Source organism: Anomaloglossus baeobatrachus, chromosome 4 (assembly GCF_048569485.1).
Source record: "Anomaloglossus baeobatrachus isolate aAnoBae1 chromosome 4, aAnoBae1.hap1, whole genome shotgun sequence".
In the NCBI taxonomy this organism is placed as follows: Eukaryota; Metazoa; Chordata; class Amphibia; order Anura; family Aromobatidae; genus Anomaloglossus; species Anomaloglossus baeobatrachus.
The window spans coordinates 306728552-306752268 of record NC_134356.1 but is presented as its reverse complement, the minus strand read 5'-3'; the positions used below and the strand labels follow the sequence as shown (position 1 = coordinate 306752268).

Below are 23717 nucleotides of genomic sequence, written 5' to 3'. Positions count from 1 at the left end.
GACACGGGGGCGGGCTGCCTGATGGCCGTTAGTCTGCCTCCTGCCGCTTTAGGCCGTCCCCCATCGCTGATTTCCATAGCTGTGGACGCCGCCCAGTGCTCCACAGGTCCCCGCGCATGCCCAGTGCTCATCTCTCGTGGATGAGCACTGTGCCCAGTGTCACCGCTGGTGACGTGCGCGCAGGCTTTAGATTATGGGCGGTGCTGTGATGTTTATTACCAAGCAACCGCCCATAATCGCGGGACCGCGCTTTCCCCCTCGGCGTCCTTCGTTCTGCGCAAGCGCGGTGCTGCTGACCCCACGTCACCTCCTTCCCATCTTGCCCTGAGGCAGGAAATAGATAGAAGGAGTTGACGTGGGGTCAGCAGCACCGCGCTTGCGCAGAACGAAGGACGCCGAGGGGGAAAGCGCGGTCCCGCGATTATGGGCGGTTGCTTGGTAATAAACATCACAGCACCGCCCATAATCTAAAGCCTGCGCGCACGTCACCAGCGGTGACACTGGGCACAGTGCTCATCCACGAGAGATGAGCACTGGGCATGCGCGGGGACCTGTGGAGCACTGGGCGGCGTCCACAGCTATGGAGATCAGCGATGGGGGACGGCCTAAAGCGGCAGGAGGCAGACTAACGGCCATCAGGCAGCCTGCCCCCGTGTCACATTTACAGAATCTGAATACAAAAAGGTACCACTTTATAAAGTCTTTATTTTGGTCTCACAGGGGGCACAATAATAACAGGGACCTTTCTAGAATGCAGCCCAGGAGCTGCAGAGGGGGAATCTTTTAGGTTTTGGGCGACATTTCTGCTGACAGGTTCCCTTTAAAGACATGGTTCTAGGTCCAAGAGGGGCCTGTCCAGTGATTCTGCATTTGGGAATACTTTACAAAACCCTCAAAATCCCTTCACTACCTTGCGATTTTTAATTTTGTTGCCCTGTTTTCTAAACTTACTTTAGATTTTGATAAACATGCTTGGTTAGTCTGGTCTATTTTTATTTTTTATTTTTAATGGGGCGAAAAGGGTGATTTTAAATATATAATATATATACTGTAACTTTTTTCCCTTTGTTTTTAATAGTCCTCTTAGAGGACTTGAAGGAGCAATTGTCCGATCACTTGTGCTGTACACATAGCACTGCTACAAAGAGATAAAATTACGATCTATGAAGGCCAGCTCCATGCTGGATTACACAGGAGGGTTGTAATGACCGGCATGGGTGTCTTCAGCAGACACCTGGTCTCCAGATGGAGAGGACAGGCTGAAATGGAGTAAAGGAGGCTGGAATGAAGGTCTATCCTCTTCAGCAAAGAGTGCAGCTTTTCTCTTGGATGCAATTATAGCTGATAAACACATGGGCAACATCATGAGGAGGCCTTTGCGAGGGAACGTCACACCACTCTTGGGATAATCTTATGGACTAGCATAATACATGGCAGACAAACCACTCCAGTCTTTTCATAAAAATACCAGCTCGACATTACATTAATTTGGTTGTGGAAGCAGTGGTATGACCATTTGTTTAAAGTGTGCCAGGAGCCAGATGTTTCTTGTGCCACGGTGAGCAGATTATTTGGCCTAAACATGCTACCATAGCACTTATTCAAAGCTGACTAAATCGAGATGAATTGAAAAGGTTTTTTTGGCTTAATTTGGATATAATTAGCATGACTATCAATCTTATGATTTCCATATTTGCACATTGTTTCAATTTTAAAGTTGAAAGTATATTCACATAAAACTAAAAAAAAAAAAAACAAAAAAAAAAACAAAAAAAAAAAAAACACCCACTAACCTTAGTCAATGAACCAACTGTGTCTGTTTTATAAATTGCTTGAAATGGTTTACGGTCAACAGGACAAGAAGATGACGTCTGAAAAACAGATGCAGCAAAATGTGATTTTTCAAAGAAAACTTTAGTACACAAAAGATATATGCAAAGTTGCTTATCCGACACATTTGTTTCTTTCTCTGCCAGAATTGATCAGTCATCAAAATTCTCAATTCTGGGGGTAAAATTAGTCTTCAGTAAAGACGTTCCCATTACTGAGACAGGAGATAGAATCTCATCAGCACAAATTGCTATGTATATAGAGGATGGGGTGGAGATCTGTCTCTAGCTCCTTCCTCTCTATCTACATAGAATCTCCTCAGTAACATCTGCCATCTCCTGTCAGTAATGGGAAAGTCCTCACTGAATACTGATTTTCTCAGAAGTGAGAATTTTGATAATCACTGATCAATTCTGGCAGAGAATAAAGTTACCATGTTCTGATTTTTCTTTCTTTCTTGAAAAACAAAATTATTTGTAAGAATCAATCTACAGAGGGTAAGTTTGGAAATCTGGATACTATTATAATATTTAGTTCAATGACAATTGTGCATATATACGAGGGCCTGCTGATAGGTCTTTGGCTTTACTCAGCAAGAAACGAGATTGGAATAAATGTAAAGTTTCATCCTCATACATCAGTATTCCAAGTTCTGTAAGACTAGCAAAAAGAAGGATTTCAGTTGTGCCTCAAACCAGGCATCCATAGCAGCCAAGGCATCAGAAATGGTGTGAAATTTGGTACCCTTGAGGCGTTTCTTCAGGTTTGGAAACAGATGATAGTTGGAGGAAGCTGAATCTAGTGAATAAGGTGGGTGGTCAACCAGCTGGAAGCCCAGCTCTGCCAGTTTTACAGTGGTAGCTTGTGAAGTGTGAGCAAAGGCATTGTCTTGCAGGAACAAGATTCCTTTGGACAGCTTGCAGTGCCTTTTGGCCTTCAGAGCTGCCTTCAATAGGTCAAAAAGTTCAATGTAATACCTTGCATTGATGGTGGAACCCTTTTGAAGGTAGTCCATTGGCAGCACGACTTCCTTATCCCAGAGCACAGACGCCATCACCTTAGTGGCTGATTTTTGCACTCTGAACTTCTTTGGACAAGGAGAACCACTGTGCCTCCACTCTTTTGACTGCGCCTTGTTTTCATACAAATTAATTGAGGTCTCATCCATACTGACCAGTCGATCCAGGAAGTTCTTTTCGGTCCAGAAACGCTGACAAATGGACCGGGAAGTTATCACTCACATGCTTCTTTGATCTGTTGTCAAACATTTGGGGACCCACTTTACAGATAGCTTACTCATGTCCAAATGTTAATGGATAGTGACACACGTTCACGGGAAATCTCCATGAGGTCTGCTATTGCTTCAGCTGAAATTTGTCAATTCTCCAGTATGAGGTTGTGCACAACATCGACGATCTCCAGAGCAACCACCACTCTGGGTCGTCCAGGACGTTCCTCATCATTGTTACTGAAGTGGCCCATTTTTAATTTGGCAACCCAGTTTTTAACTGTGGAATATGAAGGGCATTGATGCCCCAATGTCTGCCACATATCACCATGAATATCCTTATCAGACTTTCCTTGCAGAAACAAGAATTTTATCACTATTCTCCTCACAGTTGAAGTGAATATCGCATTAGACTCGGCCATTTTGTTTTCCTGCATGCTTAGAACACTGTTGCCATAAGCAACAAACAAAATTTTGAAAAACATATGACACATAAGGCTTTCATGTGATGTAACATTCGTTACCAAAGAAACAAAAAAAACCACAAAGCCAAAGACTTAGCAGCCCCTCGTAACAAAATGTCGGCTTTTCATATGTACCCTTCGTTCTATGTTTTAATAAAAGATCTGATTTACAAAAAACAAAACTAATCACAGAAGGTGTAGGGAGATGGAGCAGTGCTCCAAAAATAATTGCTGAATAAGAATACTGTAGTATCTAAAATGTATTCAAAAAGGAGGAGATGACATCCAAACATGGTTGACTAATATTCAATTCTTTCGTACAACTATAAAAGGATTATTCCCAATATACTAATGTCCTCATAATAAACACACATTTTATAGAAGTGTTACAATATAAATAATTTTGAAATTTAGACAGTATTTTTCAAATGTTACTCCCTAAAGATGCTCACAGCTCTATTTACCCTCTTTGCTATTGGCACCGTCCTCCTTTGGTTCCAATGGCAATGTTTGAGCACGCACAGTTCCTTTCTGCTAACTTCCATATGATGCCTCTTAGATAACATGCATTAGCTGTCTTGCCGCTTCTGTAGCTCTGGTCTTAGGCTATGTGCCACGGGAGCCTGTTTGTGCGGATTTTACCGCGGAAAACATGCGGATTTATCTGGATTTTCCAGATAAATCCGAAGGTTTTAGCATGTACAGTCACTCCCCATGTTATCCTATGGGACATGGGGAGTGCTGTGTCCACGCTGCGGAAAGTGTGGCTGCCGAACATGCTGCGGATGTAGGCATCCGCACGTATAACTGCATGTCAATTATTCATGCGGAATTACCTGCGGATGTCCCGGCCCTCCGCTATGGAGATAGAGGCCGGGACATCCGCAGGTAATTCGCATGAATGTCCGCATGTTTCCCGCAGCTATTCCGCCATAATCTCGCAGCTAAAAATAGCTGCGGACGCCGGCGGGCAGCTGCGGGAAACATGCGCTCGTAGGGCACATAGCCTTACACTCCCTCAGGCAGTGCTCTCCTCCAATCAGTATGTGTGGCTCTAGACCAAAGGTCTCAAACACCCAGCCCACATGCGGCCCCTGAGGCTGCTTGTCGTGGCCCGAGTGCCCGCAGACCCCGTGATGATCACGATACTATGCAGGGGGCAGGGGCCGGCAGGGCTTTACTACAGTTGATGCATTTGCGGCACTGCACACGTATAGGAGCTCTCTGCACTATACCAATGTCAAGCACGTAACATCGCTGTATGAAGTCACCTGCTTGCCTGTGATTGGCAGAGTGCAGAGAGCTCCTAAGTGCGTGCTGCGCCGCAAATGCATCAAATGAAAAAAAGCCCTGCCGGCACCAGCCCCCTGCACTGGCCGCAATCATCACGGGGTCTGCAGGCTACAACAAGCTTTTAAGAGAAAACAGAGGGAACGGAGGTAAGATGAGAAGAATTTCTTTTTTGCGCATGTCAAGAACGGCATAATAGGGAACTAGGATGAGGACTGGGGACATTACTACTTGGGCACAATGCTACAAGGATGGGCACAATGCTACAAGGATGGCAACAATATTACAGGGCACAATGCTGCAGGATGGGCACAATGCTACAAGGAAGGGCACAAGGATGGTGGACATTACTACAGGGGACAAGCATGGGCACAATACAAAAATGGGCACATTACTACTGGGCACAAAGATGGGCACATTACTACAAAGCACAAGGATGGGTACATTACTACTGAGAACAAGAAAGATAAAAAAAGTTTTTACCATTAAAAATGCTTTTTTTTTACATATAAAACGTAACAAAGTGCAGGTTTGTTTTAATAAAAAAGCAAAAAATGTTCACAAAAAGTGATCCAAAAGGTGTATAGAAGAAAATACATGGAATCACTAAAATATCAATTGGCCCTGCAAAGTATGCGGCCCCCCAAATTTTTTTTCTATGTGCAGCCCATACACCCAGCCGAGTTTGAGACCCCTGCTCTAGACTAGGATATCTGAGTCAGCTATACATAGAGCTAAGCCCCAAGAGTAGCCAGCTTCCAATACAAAGAACCTGTGTCATGCCTGCCATCAAACAGCTGTGCGGATTGAGTGTGGAGCAGTCATGCTGTTATTCAGTCTATGCTACTCCAAATTTATTGAAGAGCTCTTCAAAATAAAGTAAATAAGGCTGCTTTCACACCTCCGGTTTCTGCAATGCGGCACAATCCGGCACTTTGAAGGAAAATCGCAACCGTTTTTTTTTTGCTGCCGGTTGCGTTTTTTCTGCATAGACTTTAATTAGTGCCGCATTGTGCCGCAAGGCCTTGCGTTCCATCCGGTTTTTGCCGCATGTGGCAGATTTAGCCGATGCGGCGGCCGGATGGAACGTTGCCTGGCACGGTTTTTCGTGCGGCAAAAAAAACCGCATTGCGCCGCATTCGGCCGATGCGGCGCATTTTTCAATGCATGCCTATGGCGGCCGGATGCGGCAATAACCGCATCCGGCCGCCGCATGCAGTTTTTGCCACTGCGCATGCTCAGTAGCATGCCGCAAGCGGCAAAAACCGGACTGGCCGCAAAGGAAAAACTTATGCAAAGGATGCGGTGTGTTCACCGCATCCATTGCATAGCTTGCACAGCCGGATTGACCCACAGAGCTCAAGCCGGATGTGTGAAAGCAGCCTAAGCAGTATAGTTCTGCTACATATTCAGTATAACTGTAGTACACAGCTGCTTTTAGGATTTTTTTTTTCCCTCTGTGCCTAAACACAGATCTTGATGATTCCTACGAACCACCAATATAATATTGAGTTTTAGGCCCATTGAGAAGGTCACATTTATAAATATGCATTAAATGTTTTCAAACTAAAATAGCAGGCCACATTCACCATATTCTAAGGTGTCATTCTTGGAAGCACAGAGGGGCAGAAGAAGAGGGGAAAAACGACAAAGGAATAAGGCTATGTCCGCACGTTGCTTTTTACCTGCTTTTTACCTGCTTTTTTGCTGCTTTTTCAACTGCAGCGTTTAATGGCACAATGGTTGTGTTCTGCTTTTCAAGCAAAGTCTATGGGAATTTGGGTTTCTTGTCCGCACTATGCAGTTCAAACTGCAGCCTTTTTGTTGCAGAACTTTGGTCAAAAACTCAGCTTTGCAGTGCAAAACCCAAATGGCAAAAACAATTGACATGTCAATTGTTTTTGCCATTTGGGTTTTGCACTGCAAAGCTGAGTTTTTGACCAAAGTTCTGCAACAAAAAGGCTGCAGTTTGAACTGCATAGTGCGGACAAGAAACCCAAATTCCCATAGACTTTGCTTGAAAAGCAGAACACAACCATTGTGCCATTAAACGCTGCAGTTGAAAAAGCAGCAAAAAAGCAGGTAAAAAGCAACGTGCGGACATAGCCTAAGAGGAAAGAGGAAATGTTATGTTGGCCATGATCTGTATATTTACAGAAGTTGCAGAAACAAAGTTGTGAAAAATATTAATATTCTGGAAATAACCCTTAAAACAATCAGACCTATGAAATGTCCAATATTTTGGCTGTTAAACTTACTTCAGACCACTTCAGAATACAGGAAACACAAAATGCATGGCAACATTCTTCTGGAAAGCCAACTTCTAGGGCAAGAAAGTTAAGACATATGGGGCATCTTTCAGATGTATTAGATGCTTCAGCATTGGCACAACTGCCATCATTATTTTCTTCACCTGAAGCAAAAAAAAAAAAAAAAAAAAAAAAAAAAAAAAAAAAAGCAATCATCATATTTCAGGCATTTAACACTAAGTTGAGAAAGTCAATCACACAAATCTGAAAGGCTGAGCTTAAATGGAACAGATCAAGTAAAAATAGCTATTAACCTGCAGATATGGGGTAATTTAACCTGCTGGTCAATAGCGTTCTGATGCTGTCCGCCAGCAACAGTGAGCCCTGCAGCAAGGAGGAAATTAAGTTTATTCCTCTCGGACGTCTCAGGCTTCAAGTCATAGAGGTGGGCTGGAGCGACTTCAGTCACTGCTCAGCGCATAGTGACCAGCGGTGGTGACTGCGCCCTGACTGACAGCTCTGTACTGATGCAATGCTGAGTTGGCTGTCAGTCAGTGTAGAGGCATAAACTATGGAAGGAAGAAAAGGGTTAATCTCCTGCACCGCCAAAACAGTCCAAATGATGTAGAGAAAATGAGATTTATTGGTCAACGTGTCCTGATGAAGCCTCTGAGGGCTTTGAAACGCGTTGACCAATAAATCACATTTTATCTACATCATGTGGATTGGTTTGGTGCAGATTAACCTTTTCTTCCTTCCATTGTTTGTATCTCCACGTGGGTTCTGCAGCGGCCTTAGGCATTTTATGGTGGTTGTGACTTGCACAACCGCACAAGGTGAGCCTTTCTGAGTTGTTTCACCTTTGATTTTAATTGGATAAGACTCTATTTTGCGCGATTTCTCTTTCCAGCTCCTATTTACAGCGCAGAGGCATGTTATAGCCGCCGCTCCCTATGCACTAAGTGGTGACGAAAATACTGAGGCTTCTGGGAGGAATAAAAGGTAAATTTCCTCCCGGCAGCGGGGCTCTCAAGGCAGGCGCTAGGCAGCTTTAGAACGCCATTAACCTGCAGATTAACTCCATATCTGCAGGTTAATAGTGTTTTTTTACATGACAGGTTACCTTTAAAACAGATCAGAATTTTTTTTTTTTTTTTTTATAAAGAGTCAAATTTTTCTGTTTCAAAAAAAAACAGACACCAAAGGGAACCCATAATAATCAATGGAGGACCTCTGCTTCTGTTTGAGTAATAGATGAACCAGATCACTTATTCGGTTTGTTTTGTACCCAAAGTGGAAATGTCAAACTGAAAGCCCAAATAGACATGTGCACAGTCTCAAAATAATATACATACAACCACTTGTTTTGCTGAAAACAAAATCACTACAAGTACCAGTTGCATGGATCACAATATTTATACAGTAAGAATGTTTAATCCAATACACACTATGGCAATAGAGAACACTCACCATCATTTTCTTCCGGTTGCTCATTTCTGGTAGTTGGGGAACATAAATTATTCTCCATCTTACCTCTAAAATAAAAAAAAAGAAAATCATACTAGTGTGTGCATAAATACATACATGCAAGTCACATATTATATATCATACACGTACAGTACTGTGCAAAAGCTTTAGGTGGGAGGAAAAAAATTAAGATGCAAAGTGAATTAACAAGAGAAACCTAAAGCAAACCGGTATTTAGTGTCTTCAAAACAACATTAATTCTCATAGACACACTTGCATTCTGTTTTTGAAGGAACTCATGAGTGAGGTCGTTGCAAACACCATATTGAAATATTAGTATGCAAACCTAGACAGCTAGCTAGGGCTACTTAGCGTGACTGCACATGCTCAAAAGGCTCCCACGGTTCCGACCATGCACAGTGCGCGTCTGAAGCAGAGAAGCCAGCACCCGGATAACAAGGCTGCGGGAATGGCAAATGCACATGCGCGGGATCTCAAGGAGCGACGGTGCTCATGTAAATCCATGGTATCATGCCCACAGAGGCGTGATACCACGGAAACCATGCAATCGCCCACAGAGCGTTGCGACGCCCAGGGTACTAGAGCTTCTGCTCATTTACATAGGGTACACAAGTAATAAAACATTTTTATACATGCACATTACACAATATTACAACAGAGGGATGGGTAGGAAGGGGTTACTAGGCCACACATCACCCCGCTTGTAGGTCAGAACGCATAAGGGACCAGACAGGTTCCCTTTAACTGCTGCAACAATGCTGGCAGCACTCATACATAATTTTGAAAAGACAACCGGATAGGATGCTGAGCACGTGCACTCAACATCTTTGGTCCACCATGGTGAGGCCTGCTCCGAGTGTAACCTGTCTTATTAAACACTTATATGGTCTTGGCCTCCGTGATGCAACTCCATTTCAGGGTGTTGGCAATCTTATAGGCAAGGCCATCATTATGTAGAGCAACAATTCTTTTTTTCAGATCCTCAGAATTATTTGCCATGAGGTGCCATACTGAAATTCCAGTGACCAGTATGAGAGAATGTTTGAGCGATAACACCAAATGTAACACGCCTGCTTACTACACACAGCTGAGACCTTGTAACATTAATGAATCACACAGCTCCAGGGAAAAAAAACCCCAGCTAATTGGCCACAATTTGGCTATTTCTACTTAGGGGTGTAATCACTTGTTTCCAGTGGACTAGACATTAATGGTTGTGTGTTGCGTTAGAGAGCACACCAATTTTACACTGTTATACAAGCTGTACACTCTCTACTTTACACTGTATCAAAGTGTCATATATTCAGTGTTGTGTGAGCACTGTCTATATAGATCTATAGCTTTCGTTCTATGAAATATTATATACATATCTCTATCGATATCTATCTCTATCTACAGCTATATGTCATACATACACTCACATTAGAAGTTCCCTTCCCCCATGACAGGTACAAACAGTGTCTGCTGGGGGAATTCCTTGGTCAAAGCGATGCCCAGTCAATAGAAGGTGAAGAATAGTCCATCTACTGAAAACAAGAGTAACCAGTTATTCTATTCTGCTCTATCAGCCGAGGTAACAAAGGGTACATCATAGCATCGCCCACACCGGCAATGCACATGCCCCAGATACATCACAACCCTCAGCCAGGGACCGGGGAGATAAATCTTAGCAAACGCCCCCTTTTCTGTGGGTTTAAAAATTATTAAGTTCTTGTGGGTTTCATTGCCTGCTATTGTGTGATATTATATCCCGTATTATTGTGGTAGTTAATAGTATAAAAGCTGTAGACACTTGTTGTGAAACAAATATTCTTTATTAGTACATGAGTTCATCTCAGACACTATTCATACATATACAGCAAAAAGAACAGGAAACGTTGTTATTTAATAATTGAATATTAAAAAGAACCGGTCACACAGATTTGGTGACTATAAGCTGCGGCCACCACCAGTGAGCTCTTATATACAGCATTTCAGAATTCTGTGTATAAGAGCCTAGGCCGCGCTGTATAACGTTAAACACTTTTATAATACTCACCTAAAGGGGCGGTTTGGGTCTGATGGGTGTCACTGCTCTCCGGTCCGGAATCTTCTCTCTGCTGTTAGCTCAGTCATCCTACTACCCAGCTCTGTGTGAATGACAAGTCTACATCATCCACACACAGATACTGCAGTCCTGCACAGGGGCACTTTGATCTGCCCTACTGAGGGAAGATCAAAGTACAGTAATGCACAGACATGAGAAAGGTTAAAGATTGCCCGCGCATGTGCACTACAATACTTTGATCTGCCCTGCCCATGCACACAGACTGCAGAAGAAGAACGGCAATCGCCGCAGAGAGTAGGCGCCAGACCAGAGAGAGGAGGCGCCGGACCGGAGAGCAGCAACATCCATTGGACCGGACCGCCCTTTGAGTATTATAAAAGGGTTTACGTTTTACACAGCAGCCTGGGCTCTTAGGCTATGTGCGCACTAGGCCGTTTTTACCCGCGGATTTACCCATGGTTTTGCTGCGGAAATTTCTTGAGAAATGTTTGAAAATCTTTCTGCAGACATTTCCCAGCAAAACCTATGGAAAAAAAAAAAAAATAGCTGTGCGCACACTGCGTTTTTTTCTCAAGAAAATTCTTTGTGAAGATTTTCTTGAGAAAATCTCTTGAGAAAATGTGCATGTCACCTCTTTTCCGCAGGTACCTGCGGAATACCCCCGGAATTTCACTCCATTCACTGTAATGTAATCACAAAATACCGGGGTATACCGCAGGTAGCAAATGATGTGCGGTATACCCCCGGTATAGCCGCGATTTACCTGCAGTAATGCTCATCGCTGCCTGCGGTTTTGGAGGAAGTGATGTCATTATGACAGAAGAGGAAGCGGAGCAGAGTAAACACACACACACACACACACACACACACACATGTCACACTCCCAGGACGTTGCACAGAAGCACTTCCGTGTGACCTCCAGGTGCCCGTGCAGTCTGTGTCCCGCTCCAGCCCCGCCGCTGCCAGCACTGCTGTGTGTCAGTGTCTGCCCGCAGTGTCAGCAGTTTGTTGTTACGCTGCAGCGCTGGCAGACACTGACACACAGCAGTGCGTGCAGCCACGGGGATGACGAGCGCTGCTGTCAGGAGGTTAGATGAGATCATTACCTGCTGTGACGATCTCCTGCCTCCTGACGTCACCGCGGTCACTGCTGTCTATGCCCATCTTGCGAGCGGCCCGAGACTGTCACTAGCGGTGATGTCACGGGCTTTCGCGATACTGCTGACAACGCAGCGGGCATAGAAGGCAGTGAAAGCGCTGATGGCAGGACTGCAGGAGATCATCACAGCAGGTAATGATCTCATCTATCCTCCTGACAGCAGCACTCGTCATCCCCTGCAGTGACCTGGGCTATTGATGTTAGCTCAGGTCACTGCATTGCTCTCCCAGCCAATGGGGAACATTCTGTTCTTCATTGAATGGGACAGGGACTATGGTATGGATCGCCGTGGGACCTCCCCCCCCCTTATTGGATTACGCAAGACGTGGAATTAATTGTTCTTTTCAATAAATTGGTGAAAGAGGGAATGTTTGGGGCAGTGTTTTTTCAAATAAATCTTTTTTTGTTGTCTATTTTTTATTTCTTACTGACTGGGTTGGTGAGGTCAGGTATCTGATAGACGCGTGACATCACTAACCCCAGGGCTTGATGCCAGGTGACATTACACATCTGGCATCAGCCCCATATATTACATAGTTTGCCACCGCACCAGGGCAACGGGATGAGTTTAGGGCGGCTGCAGCCTGCTATTTTTAGGCTGGGGAGTGTCCAATAACAGTGGACCTCCCTAGTGTGAGAATACCAGACCACAGCTGTCCGCTTTACCTTGGCTGGTGATCCAATTTGGGGGGGGACCCCACGTTTTTTGTTTTAAATTATTTATTTATTTATTTATTTATTTAATGTAAAATAACAGCGTGGGGTGCCCTCTGTTTTTGATTACTAGCCAAGGTGAAGCTGCCAGCTGTGGTCTGCAGGCTGCAGCTGCCTGCTTTATCCTAGCTGGCCACAAAAGATGGGGGGACCTCACGTGGTGTTTTTTTTTTAATTATTTATTTATTTTATGGCTAAATACAAGGTTCGGCACCCTTTAGTGTCACATGAAAGTCACTAAAAGGTGCCAGCTTAGAAAATGCAGGGAGGTGGGACATTATATAGGTCTTTCTCATCTATCTATTCATCTATCCATTATCTGTCTGTCTATTATCTATATTTATTGCAGTTGCAGCATAAAAAAACCGCAGGGACCAACCTGCGGAAAAACCGCGGGAAAAACGCATGCGTTTTTTCCCGCGGTTTTGGTGAGTTTTTTTACCGCAGGTGCGGTAATCTTCAACTCCCAGAAGTTTCTCAAGTGATTTTTTTTTTCAAGAAAATTTCTTATCTAGTGCGCACATAGTCTTATACACAGCATTCCAGAAAGCCAGTGGTGGTGGCCGCAGCAAGAGCTCAGTGGTGGTGGCCACAGCTTATAGTTACCAAATCTGGTGACAAATTCTTTTTCATTTCACAGGTATGCAAAATTTGTGTTTATGAAAATTGTATCAAATCCAATAACAGATTATGTTTTCTTATATCCTGATTTAAAAGAAAAAACACTTCTAATTTTAACACGTATGGATTTTGCACAAAATGCACGTGAAATTACATAAAAGTGAGAAAAGAAAAATGTTATTGTAGCCCAAAAAAGACAAAATTATTTATAAAAATGTACTGAACATTCATTCTGCAACTTTACTGGAAATGTATTGTTGCACTTTTTAAATTTCTCTTCAAAACATAGATAGCTATTCTCTTATAGAAGGCCTGCAGATTTTTCTATGAAACATCCAGCAGTTGATAACCTGATGAAATCTCTCTCCTTGCGCTTCGCTAACCGCACCAAGGTTTTCAGGAAAGTATTCCAAATGGGAACGTAAAAAATGTAACTTCAAATTCAGACAACCCAAGGCTTTGAAACTTTTCAGCATGTTCTCCATGATGGACTTGCATTTTGGATCTTTGTTACTTAGCAATTTCTTCACGCCTTTAAAAGAATTCAGAGCCCTTTTCTAAACAACTTTCATTTTGGTTTGAACACGTCGCCCTTCATGAGTTTTCGATAAAAACGCACCCACAAAAGATGCCTTCCTTCAGTTTTGCTTTGGAAAGTCCCTGAAACTTGAGACAAAAGTCTTTCATTCTTTCAGTAGAGCTTTCACAAACTGATTCAAAGTCCAAGCTTAATGTAGCAGGAGAACATTAGTGGTATGAACTAAACTTTCTTAAACTACCGTACTTTTCATTTTGGAAGACGCATCGGAGGGGGGCGGCAGCAGTGGTGGAGTGGGGTCACAGGAGGCAGAGGCTGTGCTGGCAGGAGGTCAGTGCTGGCAGCAGCGGCGGTGGGTCAGTGCTAGCAGCAGCGGCGGGTCAGTGGTGGCAGCGGAAGCTGCGGTGGAGCAGGCCGGTATGGCGAGTGTCCCAGATGCTCTGTTGGAAGTTCGTGCATCAAAGAAATTGCGTCTTGAGCACCACGTGCGCAGATTGAGCGCTCATCCAAAATCCATTTTTTGAAGCCCGAACTGGGGGCAGACTATCTGGAACACCCGCCCGGCACAGACAGGCACCCGGCAGCTGGCACAGACAGGCACCCCTCATTTTCCTCCAAAACTTTTATAATCCAAAAAACATTGTATGTTCTGGAGTCCAGGTTGCAAAGATAGATATTCTTGCTGGTTAACTTTTTAAGTCGTGATGGGACCTATACCGGCTCGATCACACAAAAAGCATAAGTGCTTTGTGTATCTACCCTGCTGCCCCAAGAGGAAAGAAAACTTTCAGACCACATATTGACCATCCTTGAGCCTCGTAGTTAACTTTCTTCAGAAAAAAAATCAAAATTCTCATAGCCTTGAATGCCCAACAGGCACTGAAGCAAACAGTTGAAATTAGAAGTTTACATACACCATCTAAAAATCTATAAAGACACACATACATATTTTTCTCATCATTGACATGAAATCAGCATAAACCTTTCCCATTTTAGGTCAATTAGGAACCAAAATAAATATAAAAAAAAACAATGTTTTAAGGCATTACTACTTTATGCAAAGTCAAAAGTGTACATACATTTCATTACTATTTGGTACCATTGCCCTTAAACTGTATGACTTAGCATATCCTTCTACAAGCTTCTCACACTAGTTGGTAGGCATTTGAGCCATTTCCTTCAGACAGAACTGGTGTAACTATGGCTAGTTTCACACATCCGGCATTTCGCTGGATTGCTGAACAGTCACACTCCAGTACAGTGTTAATACAGTACAATGGAATCGCGGCAACCTCCAGTCACTTGATGTCATGCCGCGATGCCATTGTATTGTATTACACTGTACTGGAGTGTGTCGGATCCAGCAATCCGGCAAAATGACTGATGTGTGAAACTAGCCTAAGCCATGTTTGTAGATCGCCTTGCTCGCACTGGCCTTTTCAGCTTTGCCCTTAAATTTTCAATAGGATGGAGATCAGGGCTTTGTGATGGCCACTAAAAAACAGACTTATCCTTAAGCCACTTTGTAACCAGCTTGGCAGTATGTTTTGTGTCACTGTCCATTTGAAAGACCCATTTCTGCCCAAACTAAGCTCCTGGCTGATGTCTTGAAATTATGCTTCAGTATGGCCATATAATCTTCTTTCCTCATGATGTCATCTATTTGTAAAAGTGCACCAGTCCCTCCTGCAGTATATCAACCCCAGAACATGATGATGCTGCCGCCACCGCCGTGCTTTACACTTGGGATGGTGTCCTTAGACTTCAAAGCTTCTTCCTTTTTCTTCCAAATGTAACGATGGTCATTATAGCCAAACAGTTAAATTTTAGTTTCTTCTGACCACAGCACGTCTCTAAAAATTAAGGTATTTGTTCCTGTGTGCATTTGCAGACATTAATGGGTTTTTTTTAGGTTTATTTTGGAGTAATGGCCTCCTGTTGATACAGTACTCGTTAAGATGCTAACAGAAGCCACAGTGAAACAAGGTCTTTTTGCTTTTCTTGGGTTGCTATACACGTCTGACCAAACGTTCAGAACATGACAAACCACATTAATCTCTGGTACACAGAACCAGTCTCCTTCCTGAGCGGTATGATGGCTAGACACTTCAATCTTGTTTGTACTTGCGTATAGTTGTTTGTACAGATGAAGGAAGCACCTTCAGACATCTGGAAATTGCACCCAAGGATGAACTAGACTTTTGCAAGTCCACAATTCTCTTCCTGAGATCTTGATTGATTTCTTTTGACTTTCCCATGATACTACACAAAAAAGCGGAGTGTTTCATGTGTGCATTAAAATACATCCATAGGTGTGTCTCTAACTCAGATGTTGGCAATAAACCTATAAAGCTTCCAAAAACATGACATCATATGGACTGTTCCATATTGTTTAAATGCATAGTACTCAGTATATAAACTTTTGACTTTGTAGAAACTAATAAAAATACCTTAAAACATTCTCGCTCATTATTCTGGCATTTGGCAAATACAGTATAAATTTTGGTAATCCTAATTGACCTAAAATAGGAAAGGTTTATTCCGATTTCATGTCAGATAATGAGAAAAACATGCATGTGTGTCTCTTTAAAAAAAAATGTATGTAAACTTATAGTTTCAAATGTAGATCTTGTGGGGTTGGATGGGAGATTGGACCCTGTTGTAGAAGGTCGTGGACTGGAGGGAGGATAAGATGGTTCTCCGACTGCAGATTGTTTAATATTCCAAACCAGCTCCTTCTGGGCCAGAAGGGTGCCATGAGGATTGTATTGATCTTCCCCGTATGCCAACGAAGTTCCAGGGGTGGGCAAATGAGTCTACTGCCATGCACCTGCATTCAGTGAGAAGTATTGACTTCTGCGTTAAGCGATTTGCAAATAAGTCCACTTCTGAATGGCTTCATTTGTTGGTCATCGTTAGAAAAAATGACCCTGTTCTGACGCCACTTGCTCGGATGTTTGACTTTTCTGCTTAGGACATCTGCTTACCAGTTGGAGGAACTTTTCAGATGGAATGCTGATAGGGACAGAAAGCGCTGCTCTGTCCAGGAAATTTTTTTCTTGAGACAGCCCTCAGATTTCCACATCTCGTACTCCCTTGATGATGAAGGTGAGCCACTGGTGTCATATTGTTGGAGTACACACGTGTCCCTTCAAGTAAAGTTACTGCAGCTTTGAGGGTCTCTTCCACCGCTTTCAGCACTCAAATTTGATGACTGAATGTACATCTCCTCTCGCCAGACCTCCCTGGAAAGAAACTCTGGAGACTACAGCACCCCCCATCCTCTTTTGCTGGCTTCCGTCATCCTGAATCCAGGATACACATTTTTCTAGATTCTCTGGTTTGAGCCACCAGCTGAGAGAAGACATTACTTGAATCGGCAGTTGAATCCTTTTATTTCAGGGATTAGGGGGAATCTTTTCCAGCAAGATAGAATATAGGTTTGAAGAATTCTTGTATGAGCCTGGGCCCATGGTATTTTGCTTGAATACATGATGTCATGGATCACAGAACAGACACTGCAAACCTTATGGATACTGACCCTTTGACTTTGAAGTGAAGAAATTCTGTAGTTTATTCATACCAGTTTGTCTTTCGGCAGAAAGGATTCTGGTTAGGATTCTTATCGAAAATCCAGGAAGACTCCTAGAAAAATGTTCCAGGTTGATGGATGTAGGCTTGATTTTTGTTGATTTACCAGCCATTCCAGGGATGTTAGAATTTGGATAGTCATCTGTACATTTTCTCTAAGCAGTAGTATGGTAGGAGCCATAATCAAGAAGCAGTCAAGACAGTGGATGATTACATTCTGTTTCCTGATAAAAGCTTACCACTGTTAGGCTATGTGTCCACGGTAGAATGTACCTGCGGATTTTTCTGCATGAAAATCCGCGACTTTCGTGGCAAATCCGCACCCGCGGATTTACCGCGGATTTTGATGCGGATTTTTTTTTTTCTTTTCCCCATTCTATACCCAAAATCCGCACCAAATCTGCAACAAACAATTGACATGCTGCAGATTTTTCCGGATCAAAATCCGCGGCAAATCCGCAGCATGGACACAGCATTTCCAAAATGCCATTGAAATGGCTTGGAAGTGCCGCTGCTGCAGATTTTCGGGAAATCCGCGGCAAAATCCGCAGCGTGGGCACATAGCCTTAGGCGGGCTTTGCACACTACGACATCGCAGCCCGATGCTGCGATGCCGAGTGCGATAGTGCCCGCCCCCGTCGCAGCAGCGATATGTGGTGATAGCTGGCGTAGCGAAAGTTATCGCTACGCCAGCTTCACACACACACTCACCTGCCATGCGACGTCCCTGTGGCCGGCGACCCGCCTCCTTGTTAAGGGGGCGGGTCGTGCGGCGTCACTGCGACGTCACACGGCAGGCGGCCAATCAGAGCGGAGGGGCGGAGATGAGCAGGATGTAAACATCCTGCCCACCTCCTTCCTTCCGCATATCCTACGGAAGCCGCAGTGAGGCCGGTAGGAGACGTTCCTCGCTCCTGCGACTTCACACACAGCGATGTGTGCAGCCGCAGGAGCGAGGAACAACATCGGACCGTCGCGTCAGCGTAATCATGGATTACGCCGACGCTGCACCGATGATACGATTACGACGCTTTTGCGCTCATTAATCGTATCATCCAGCCTTTACACACTGCGATGTCGCATGCGATGCCGGAAGTGCGTCATTTTCAATTTGACCCCACCGACATCGCACCTGCGATGTCGCAGTGTGCAAAGTGCCCCTTAGGGTACCGTCTCACTAAACGACGTACTAACGATTCAGACCACGATATGACCTGGTCAGGATCGCTGGTGCGTAGCTACACGGTCGCTGGTGAGCTGTCAATCAGGCAGATCTCGGTCAGCGACCAGCCCCCAGCAACGCGTGGAAGCGATGCTGCGCTTGGTAATTAAAATATCGGGTAACTAAGCAAAATGCTTTGCTTGGTCACCAGATATTTACCTTGGTTACCAGCGCACACCGCTTAGCGCTGGCTCCCTGCACTCGTAGCCAGAGAACACATCGGGTTACTAAGCAAACCGCTTTGCTTATTTACCCGATGTGTACTCTGGCTACGTGTGCAGGGAGCCAGCACTGGCAGCCCGAGAGCGGCGGACGCTAGTAACCAAAGTAAATATCAGGTAACCAAGCTTAGCGCTTCTCTTAGTTATCCGATGTGTACCTTGGTTACCAGCGTCCGTAGCTTCCAGACGCCGGCTCTCTGCACATTCAGATCGTTGCTCTCTCGCTGTCAAACAAAGCTATGTGTGCATCATAGCAGGAGAGCAATGTCTAAAAAAAAAAAAAAAAAAAAAAAAAAAAAAATGAACCAGCACTGTGTGTAACGAGCAGCGATTTCACAGCAGGGGCCAGATCGCTGCTCAGTGACACAGCGAGATCGCTAATGAAATCACTGGTACGTCACAAAAAACGTGACTCAGCAGCGATCTCGCTACGTGAGAAGTACCCTTAATCTTTGTGAACACCCGAGGTGCTGATAAGATACCAAAGGGCAGAGCATTGAATTGAAAATTAAGAATCCTTTGCCCTTGTAGAACCATGAATCTAAAGCTGGGTTTACACACTGCAACATCGCAAAGGACATCGCTATAACGTCACCGGTTTTGTGACGTAACAGCGACCTCCCTAAGTCTCTGCTAAGTCGCTGGTGAGCTGTCAAACAGGCAAACCTGGCCAACAACTCAACAGCGATCCGGACCTGCAGAGCGACCTAGCTGGTTGTTGGGGACGTTGATAAGCAGCCTTTTGAAAGGGAAGTTGCTAACAAAGTCGCTACAAAGTCTTCACACACTGAAACTTCATGCTGCACAGCGGGAAACAAAGGACCTAGGAATGGTCCTGAACGATTTGTAACGATTACAACTTCACAGCAGGGGCCAGGTCGCTGATAGGTTTCACACACTGCAACATCGCAAACAACATCGCTATTGCGTCACAAAACCGGTGACGTTACAGCGATGTCGTTTGAGATGTTGCAGTGTGTAAACCCAGCTTAAGAGATTTCAGATGAGCTGGATGTATAGGGATGGGATAGCAGAAATTGTGTAAATAGACTGTTGCCATGCCAAAAAATGTCATCAGGGGAATGGTGGACCTTATGGATTCCATCTTGAATCTTCTGTATGTCATTTACTGCTTAAAGGGCTTTAGAATCGTTCTGTAGATCCCACTTTGTTTTCGTATCAGGAATAAACGAGAATACTGAATTTTGCCCCATTTTACCGGGACTGGTGAGATTACACCTGGATGTTTGTAAATCTTGTATTTGACACTTTGTTTGAAATGAAAAAAGGTTAAAAGTTAAGCAGCGATTTTTAATTTTTCCAACCAAAATGTACATGTCCTATTTTATTAGGGACCATTTCACATTTGAAATGACTTTTGGGGGCCAATAAATTAATAAACGCCGAAAAGGGAGCCCATTTTAAAAACAGCACCCTTCAAAACCATTCTTAGGAAATTTGTTAAAGGGAAGGTATCGCGGTTTTTTAATTTTTGTATTAAAAATAGTGATTATGAAATCAAGTATTTCTAATACAAAATGAAAATCGCAGCTTATTTAGTTTTTATGCAATTCTTATTTTACTGGAGGCACTGGGGGCTGCCATGCTGGATTTGCCTTGTGTGTAACGACAGTAACTCCTTCCTTTATGGCAGCCCCTGTGCATAGACTGATAGTCGGGCTCCGACCCCTTGCCATACGTTACAGTGGGCGTCTGCTGTGACGTGGACGTGCCCCCTGGGCTGTCCAGAACACAAGAGGGAGGAGTTCAGCGCCATTATTGTGGAGCTCACAGCGTGTGCTGTTTGCTCCACTTTACCCCTGTCAACCGCCGGGATGTGAGTACGGGCCGCCTCCCCTCCCCTCCTTACTGTCTCCGATGACATCCCATCCTTCCGTTCTCCCCAGCCCCTGCTCTGCCCCAGCTACTGCCGCCGCCGTTACCGTCTCCAATGACACCCACCTCCCTCCGTTCTCCCAAGTCCCCGCTCTGCTTCCTGCCGCAGCTCCCCCAGGTCTGCCCGCCGCTGCTGAGTGTGTGTGTGTGTGTGTGTGTGTGCGCGATTGTACAGGTATGTGCGATATCGTGAGTGTGTGTGAGTGTATGCGATCGGATGTGTAAAATGTTGGCCGGACGCAGGGGAGGATGGCCTGGAGCGCCCACCGGAGGTCAAAGGGAGGAATGATGTGAAAGGGGTGTGTGTGTGTGTGTGTGTGTGTGTGTGTGTGTGTGTGTCACTGCATGTGAGTACCTGTGTGTGTACCGGTGATTCTGTCTGCTGAGCTGTGTATCTAATCCTGTCCTGTGTGATACTGTCTGCTGAGCCGTGTATCTAATCCTATCCTCTGATACTGTCTGCTGAGCCGTGTATCTAATCCTCTCCTGTGTGATACTGTCTGCTGAGCCGTGTATCTAATCCTCTCCTGTGTGATACTGTCTGCTGAGCTGTGTATCTAATCCTCTCCGGTGTGATACTGTCTGCTGAGCTGTGTATCTAATCCTCTGCTGTGTGATACTGTCTGCTGAGCTGTGTATCTAATCCTATCCTGTGTGATACTGTCTGCTGTCCTTGGTGACACTTAAGCTGGTGTCACACACAGCGACAACGACGTCGCTGCTACGTCACCATTTTCTGTGACGTTGCAGCGACGTCCCGTCGCTGTGTGTAACATCCAGCAACGACCTGGCCCCTGCTGTGAGGTCGCCGGTCGTTGCTGAATGTCCAGCTTCATTTTTTGGTCGTCACTCTCCTGCTGTGACACACACATCGCTGTGTGTGACAGCGAGAGAGCGACGAAATGAAGCGAACAGGAGCCGGCACTGGCAGCTGCGGTAAGCTGTAACCAGCGTAAACATCGGGTAACCAAGGGAAGACCTTTCCCTGGTTACCCGATATTTACCTTAGTTACCAGCCTCCGCCCTTGCTGCCAGCGCCGGCTCCTGCACTGTGACATGTGGCTGCAGTACGCATCGGGTAATTAACCCGATGTATACTGTAGCAAGGAGAGCAAGGAGCCAGCGCTAAGCGCGGCTCCCTGCTCTCTGCACATGTAGCACAGCGACGTTATGATCGCTGCTTCTGCTGTGTTTGATAGCTAAGCAGCGATCATAACAGCGACTTACAAGGTCGCTGTTACGTCACCGAAAATGGTGACGTAACAGCGACGTCGTTGTCGCTTAGTGTGAACCCAGCTTTTAGGCATTTCTGGTCACCATGAAAATGGCTGTGCATTGTGTCCCTACATGTCATTCTCTGTTATCTGTTGTAAACACTTAGATTAGGAGGGGGGAGGCGACATCACACACAGGAGAGTAGACTCCTCCCACTTTACGGCAGGCTGTAATCTGAGCTTTTTATACAGTGGAAATTCAGTAGGATTTCAGAAGCTGCTCCCCCTAGTGTTTAACAGTGGAAAATATCAAACTTAATTTTTTTTTTATATTTTGCACAATTAAAAAAAAAATATTTAAACAAAACATTTAAACATTATTACTTTACATTTTTTTCAGTTTTTTTTTTTTTTTTGACGATACCTTCCTTTTAAGCTTTCAGGTAGTTCACAAGAACTAAAAACAACGTGGAAACAAACCTACCGTAACTGCGGTATTTTACCCCATTGACTACGGTAATCATGAAATACTGCAGGGAATACCGCAGGTAGCAAATTATGTGCGTTTCATTGCGTTATTCCTGCGGTATTTCACGATTTTCGAGACAGTCAATCACTACCCTGCGTTTTGCAAGTGATGTCACTAGGACAGGAAGAGGAAATTGAGCAGAGTAAACACACGTCTCTCATACACACACAGAAATCAGAAACTTACATGTTAAAAATTAAAACCGATAAAAAAAAATCGTATGTAAATGTATTTTTACCGTCCAGCCATGGTAAGCACACAGCAGGGGCCTGGTATTCTCAGGCTAACAAGAACCATGGTTAATGCCCCCCCCCCACCACTCCCGCAGCCAAGAATATCAGCCCGCAGCTTCCCTGAGAATGTCGCATGTGTTACCGGCTCTTCCCGATTGCCGTGATGCAGTGGCAATCGGGGTAATAAAGAGTTAATGGCAACAGCCCATAGCTGCCACTAAGTCAAAGGTTAGTAATGGCAGCGTCTATGACACAACACTACTTATCTGAAAGGGACAGTAAATAAACATGTACACTGAAAAATCCTTTATTTGAAATAAAACAGAAAAAAAAAAAAAAAACACCCTCTTTCACCACTTTATTAAAATCTCAAAATACCCCTCGAGGTCCCACGACACTTGCATACTCATCCAGCAGCGTCTGACACACAGTACTCAATGCAGCCTCGTGAACAAGGCTGCAGGGGTAACTAAAGGACATTTCTCACGGTCGGTGATGTCAACACATTACTGCTCGCGAGAACTTCAGGGCCTCACAAGCGGTAATAGTGACGTCACCGACCGGCAGTGACCCTGCGAGAACTCAGATCCAAAGTCCTGCAGGGTCACTGCTGTATCACAAATACTGTTGGGGGTGGGTGGGGGCACAAACCGAAATAAAGCTGTAATATCTATCAACCATTTTCATCATCTATCTATTCCTCTAGTAACTATCATTTATCTATCATTTATCTCAGAACAAGAAGGAAATGACAACACTTTTTTTCAACGTGCTTTATTGCATTGAAGGCATAACAGGTAACAACCCGTAGAAAAACCGCATGCGGTTTTAGGGTGCGATTTTTTTGCCGCAGGTGCGGTAATCTTTCAGAGGGTGCGGAATTTTATTAAGAAAATACCATTTTCTAGTGCGCACAGGGCCTTAAAGTCGTAATAAAAAAGTTGTGCAAACTTCTGGAGCAGTGGTTTTACTATGCTCCCTCCCACCACACATGTACTTTGTATCTCGTATGAAATACATAACAAGTTTACACAATCCTGGAATGAGGGCGGCTGATAAAACAGATGCCCATAGTCTAACACTACAGCTATAGATATTGCAGAGAAGGCTCGGCCCTCATAATATTAGCTATGTCAGCAGATTTAGAGGCTTCTGATCTAACAAGTACAATATATAGTGATGC

General features: G+C 44.4%; 1 protein-coding gene across 1 annotated transcript in view; it reads right to left on the bottom strand.

Moving 5' to 3' along the window:
- The window catches only part of SCAF11 (SR-related CTD associated factor 11), a 191804-nt gene that overhangs the window by 133850 nt on the left and 34237 nt on the right, over positions 1–23717 (bottom strand). Inside the window, exons 2-4 of the mRNA XM_075344961.1 lie at positions 8532–8596; positions 7071–7225; positions 1794–1871 (exon numbers count right to left, since the gene is read on the bottom strand). Of these exons, the coding sequence (XP_075201076.1) occupies positions 1794–1871; positions 7071–7225; positions 8532–8589 (291 nt within the window). The 5' untranslated portion in view covers positions 8590–8596. The remainder of the gene's footprint in view (positions 1–1793; positions 1872–7070; positions 7226–8531; positions 8597–23717) is intronic.